The 5,000-nt window shown below is 56.9% G+C and overlaps 1 protein-coding gene across 1 annotated transcript in view; it reads right to left on the minus strand.

The window, feature by feature from the left end:
- Nucleotides 1-3,054: 3,054 nt before the first annotated feature.
- Nucleotides 3,055-5,000, minus strand: part of Bsnd (barttin CLCNK type accessory subunit beta) — a 9,398-nt gene continuing 7,452 nt past the window's right edge. The window contains exon 4 of the mRNA XM_006987198.4: nucleotides 3,055-4,967. Coding sequence (XP_006987260.1) covers nucleotides 4,562-4,967 — 406 coding nt within the window. The 3' untranslated portion in view covers nucleotides 3,055-4,561. The remainder of the gene's footprint in view (nucleotides 4,968-5,000) is intronic.

Genomic DNA, 5,000 nt, shown 5'->3' on the forward strand with positions numbered 1-5,000 from the left:
GCCCCTGATGTCTGTGTGCCTCTACTTTATAGATAAGGACAATTCAGTCCAGAAAGATGAAATGCCTCGGCCATAGTCACAGGCCAGATGGAAGCCCAGCCCCACACTCAGGGCTGATGCTCTAAAGCTGACCCTCTGTCCCAAGCTGGGAATCATTGTACCTGTGCTGGTAACCTGCAGAGTGGGCACCCAGCTCCCTCTAGCTCCACTCTGTCCCACAGAACTGCTGTTCTCACTTTCCGGAGCAAAAGGGTGCAAGAGTAGGAGGAAAAGGCTCCTAAAGACTTCCGGTTTCAGGAGCAGAAAAGGGTAATCACCCAACCATCCCAGGGAAGTGCAGGAACAGAGCCATCATGCATGGCTGAAAAGGGTCTTGAGGACAGCTTGCAAAGGGGATGGATGCGTTCTGCCCTGGCAGAGGGCAGGCTGCTTCAGAGTCCAGGAGCAGATAGAGAATTTGAGCCAAGCCTGGAGGGCTGGAAGAGAAGGGCACCCAGGAGCAGGCGTACCCAAACCCAGGACAGCACGGAGGTAGGTCTGCAGTGCTGGACGTGCTTGACGTAGTGAATGATTCAAGGGCAAAGGGCAGTAGAGGTCAGATGATGAAGGGCTGTGAGGCCAGGCTAAGGACTCTGACCTTCAACAGAATACAATTGGGGAATCATGGGAGGTGGGAGTCTCCGTCTTCACAGCAGTAAGTGGGCCCAGGTGGGTGTCCCATGTGGCCTGACTGGCTAGTCTGTCTTCTGTGAATAGCCTGGGGCTACAGGCACCTCCAGTCAGGAGTTGGAAAATCTTACAACTAGATTTTCCTCTGGAAAAACAGACAATGATTCAGCCTCTCCGAGCCTCAGTTTCCCGTCAAATGGGGAAATGCATTCTTGCAGGCTGTAAGGGTGAGAGGAAATCGCGTGGCACAGCAGGGCAGGTGTGTTATCGAGTCCTACGACTCTGTGGACAAGATGGCCCAGGGGGCCACTCAGAGGACCTGCGCTGGGGTCCCAACTTGGCCCCTGCAACACCAACATCTCAGTGCCGGCAGGAGCCCTGGGAAGCAGGCGTGGCCTCTGAGCAGGGCTATAGAGCAGGGCCACCATGCACCACGTTACCTGTAAGGCACAGGGCTCCTGTCCTTGTTCTTTCTCTTCCTGACTCCTGGGAGGCTGCAGGAACCTCACAAGCACCCGCCTGTCCCTCAGGAGACGACGCCCTGCTCAGCTCCGTGCCGCTCACTGCTAGCACACCTCTAGCACACACACTCAAGCTTCGCCCCTGTGGGAATTTTTACACTCTCTCCCTCCTGAGTCACCGGTTGCTTTGTTGAAGAGCGAGACACAACGGATCCCACTTCACTAACGAGGACACGGGCGCCGAGCGGGGAGGAAACGTGACACTGTTGGAATACCCGCGATGTGCAGTGGGTACTACATCCGTTTGTCCATCTCACCCATGGCTCCAACCATCGGGATTCTCTTCACGACAGGAGTGCAGACAGACAGCGACTTGTTCAAGTCTGTAGAGCAAGGGCCTGGCAGGGCATGAGTGTGAACCCAGGTCCGTTTGGAGCTCAGAGTCTGAGACTTAGGACATTGACCATGTGTGGTCAACAGACTGCCCCCTCCCAGGGCTTTTTCTGAGGACCAGGCGGGATAAAGGGTGTGAGTGTTTCCAAGGATGGGGAATGGAGGTGCAATCTTGTCTGTCGTGTGGAGAGAAGGCGCATAGGGAGGATGGCAGAGTGCCCAGATCACAACAAACCATTAGCAGGCCAGGGCTCAAGGCCCTCAGGACAACTGCCTGCCCAGGCCACCCCTCCCCAGGGAGTTTCCCTCTAGAGTGGAAACTCCCACAGTCACAGGGAGAGCAAATGCCAGCCAGGACTTTCTGCCCCTGCACGCAAACCAGGACCTGGGGCTGGAGGCTGGAATCCAGGGTATGACACCCACCGGGCTCCTCTAGCCCCTTCTGGCCACTCTAGGCCATCATTGCTCCCCTCTGATGCCATCGGTCATCTAGAGGGATGTCCAGAGGTGCCAGCATCACCCAACACTGAGTCCGTGAGGCCATGGGGAAGGGAGGTCCAGTGTGGCAGCTGCAGTCAACAGCCAGGGAGCTAGGGAAGGCGAGTTGGGAGGAAGTGGGCCACTGCCCCTGCTGCCCAAGTTCACAGCCCTGCCTCGCTATCAGAATCCACAGTGCCGTCCCCTCCACCCACACCTCCCGGTCACCCGCAGCCTCCAGAGGCTGGCGTGGAGCAGGGAGGGCTGAGATTGGGGATAGCCAAAGCAGCCTGGACTAGGCACATGCAAAGCGAATGGTGACCAAGGCACAAAAGGAGCAGACACCATCCCCAGCCTCCCCACCCCCCACCCCAGCCTCCCCACCCCCGCCCGCTCCAACCACCTCTGGATGATCCCTGCTGCTTTCTCATCACAGGGTAGCTCCGTCCAGGCTCTTCCCCTTCCAGGACCGTGGGTCACAGAATCATAGAAACCCCCCTGTTCTTGACGCTGCCTGATCTGGAGCAAAACTTGCTCCCTGACAACCACCTGACAGAAGCCCTGATCCCCTAGGGTATCCTTTCTTGCCAAAATTGGTGCCTCAGGTTGCTCCCTACCCAAGCCACGAGCTGGCTTTGAGTGAGTGGCTGTACTCCTCAGCAGAAATGTTCGTGTTAGCGGGCTCATCCCAGGCAACCCAGGAACGTGGTCTTCCCACTGCACACCTGTGAGGGGTGCCACACAGGTGGGGGAGCCACCTGTAGACCCCCCACCTGCAGATCCCCCACCTGAAGGAGGGACAGACCTAACTTTCCTTTGCCCCATGGCTGACAGCTAGAGACTCGGTATCTGAAGCCTCCGCGGCTATGATTCTGGGCATGGGGGCCACCCCCACACACACACACACACACGCACAGCTGTCCCACATGGCCACACTGCTGTGTCTGCTGCTCCCTTCTGAGAGAGGCCCCTCAGTGCCAGTCAGGCATGAAGCCTCATTTTATTCTGCCCGGAGGGAATGGGCAGTTGCACAGAAAAGAATTCGCAGGCAAATAAAGGTGACCTTTTAATGTTGAAAACGTTTTTTTATTTCAGTCCTGGGTGCTGGCTCAGCTCTGTCTGATGTGGGTCACAGACATCCATCCCTGCCTGGGCCAGCAGTACACAGCAGCCTGCTCCATTTCACCTGGCCCATGGCTGGTCACATCAGCAGAGAGGAGGTGCCTGGTGGAGGCGTCTTTACTGAAGAGGTAGAAATGTCCCGGAAGGCAGGAGGGTGACGGTGTCTTCTCACTCGGCACCAGCACTAGCTCTTTTCCTTGTCTGGGACCTCCGACCTTCACCAGAGTCATCCTCCTCCCTGTGGATTCCTCCACCCTGGCCTAAGAGCAGAGGGCTTTGCCAGATCTGCAGGCTGGGGTGACCCCAGCTTCTGCTCCATGCTCTGTCCCCAACTTACAGCAAACTCACGAGATTGTGAGCCCTTTGGGGGTCAAGGACCAATGTCTCTTTCCAATGCTATATGCCTGGCATATAGCAGCAGATGCTCAGGAAATGCCAAAGACATCAAGTGGAATTAACCCAGCAGCTGGATTTTGCCCACTTGAAGCCAGGGCAAAGTGTGTTCCGTGAGCTGCTGCTGGGCTCTTCGGGCAGCTTTTTGCCTGGTTTTGTGACTGTCCAGAAGCCCTTTAGAAAAGTGAGTGCCAGAGACTAAGGAGCCATACTTGTCAAAACTGGGGAGGGTGACATCATCTGCAAAGGTTCCCGGATCTGCTGAGATCTGCACATGCCCAACATCCCCTGCAAAGCATGGTGAATGAGGCCAAGAAGTTGTCCCAGGGCAGCGTCAAGCAACAGGCCACAGAAATGGATGCTCACTCCCCAGAGAGAGCATTCTCACCTAGCAGTTGGGACGCCAGGAGAGCTGGCAGAACGTCACTTAGGCGGGGATATAGGAATGAGTGAATTTACCCGGCACAGTGGAAGAAGATAGCTCAAGCATGGGCATGGGCATGGGCATGGGCACGAGCTAGCGGCAGCTGCAGGAACAGGAGGGACCAGAGAGCCGTCTAGAGGTCAGGTTAGGTCAGCAGAGGTCAGCCACAGAGGGTCACAGAACCCAGAGCAGGGGACCTCATCAGCTGAGTGGGGTGAGTCAAACCACCCATCAGAGGACCAAACCTCAGTAGACATGGGGCCCTGAGAGTCCTCTATAGAGGAGCAGGGGCCCTGGGTAACACCACAGGGGGCCCAATTAGAGGTCGCATTAGGAGATGGGAAGGGCTTCCGTGAGTCTGGCTGTAACACAGGAAGACCTCAGAAAAGCCCGCTTGACCTGCAGGTCAACAGAACAAGCTACAATCCGAAGCATGTACTCACTGGAGGTGGGGGGTGACTGCTGCCTCCCCTGTGTGTTCTTTTCGGTTCCCAAGATGCTTCAGCTCACTGCCTCACCTGACCTACCATACAACCCCATTTGGAAGGAGGAAAACTGAGGCCTTATGGGGTCACATGAAGAGAGCAGTACTGTCAGGCTAGACCCAGGAGGCAGTTTCATCTCAGCCCTGGACATCGGGCTCGAAGCCCAACTCTTTGTCGGGGAGGGGGTCCCCAGGGCTGTCTGGTAGCCCATAGTACAGGTCTTCCTCCTCCTGCTCAGGTTCCTCCGCACTTGTCTGGACAGTCTCCTTCTCCTTCATCCTCAGGGACCGCTGCTGCTTGCTGGGCAGAGCTGCTTCCCGCACCTGCCCTTCTGGGACCACGTCCTCTGATGTGGGGGTGTCATCAATGAGGGCAAAGTCACTGAAGCGATCCGGTGGACCCCTGTTGGCCCACGGTACCTGTGGGTGTGGCTCATCTCTGTTGGGTGGGGATGGGTGGGGGCTACTGCCTTCACTGGAACCCATGTCCAGGTCATCTTGGAAGGAGGCCAGGGGTGCAGAGCCTGGGGGGCACCCTGGAGGGCTGCAGAGGCAAAGAGAATGAGTGAAGGGTGGG

The sequence above is a fragment of the Peromyscus maniculatus genome, chromosome 2, assembly GCF_049852395.1.
Source record: "Peromyscus maniculatus bairdii isolate BWxNUB_F1_BW_parent chromosome 2, HU_Pman_BW_mat_3.1, whole genome shotgun sequence".
Lineage (NCBI taxonomy): Eukaryota > Metazoa > Chordata > Mammalia > Rodentia > Cricetidae > Peromyscus > Peromyscus maniculatus.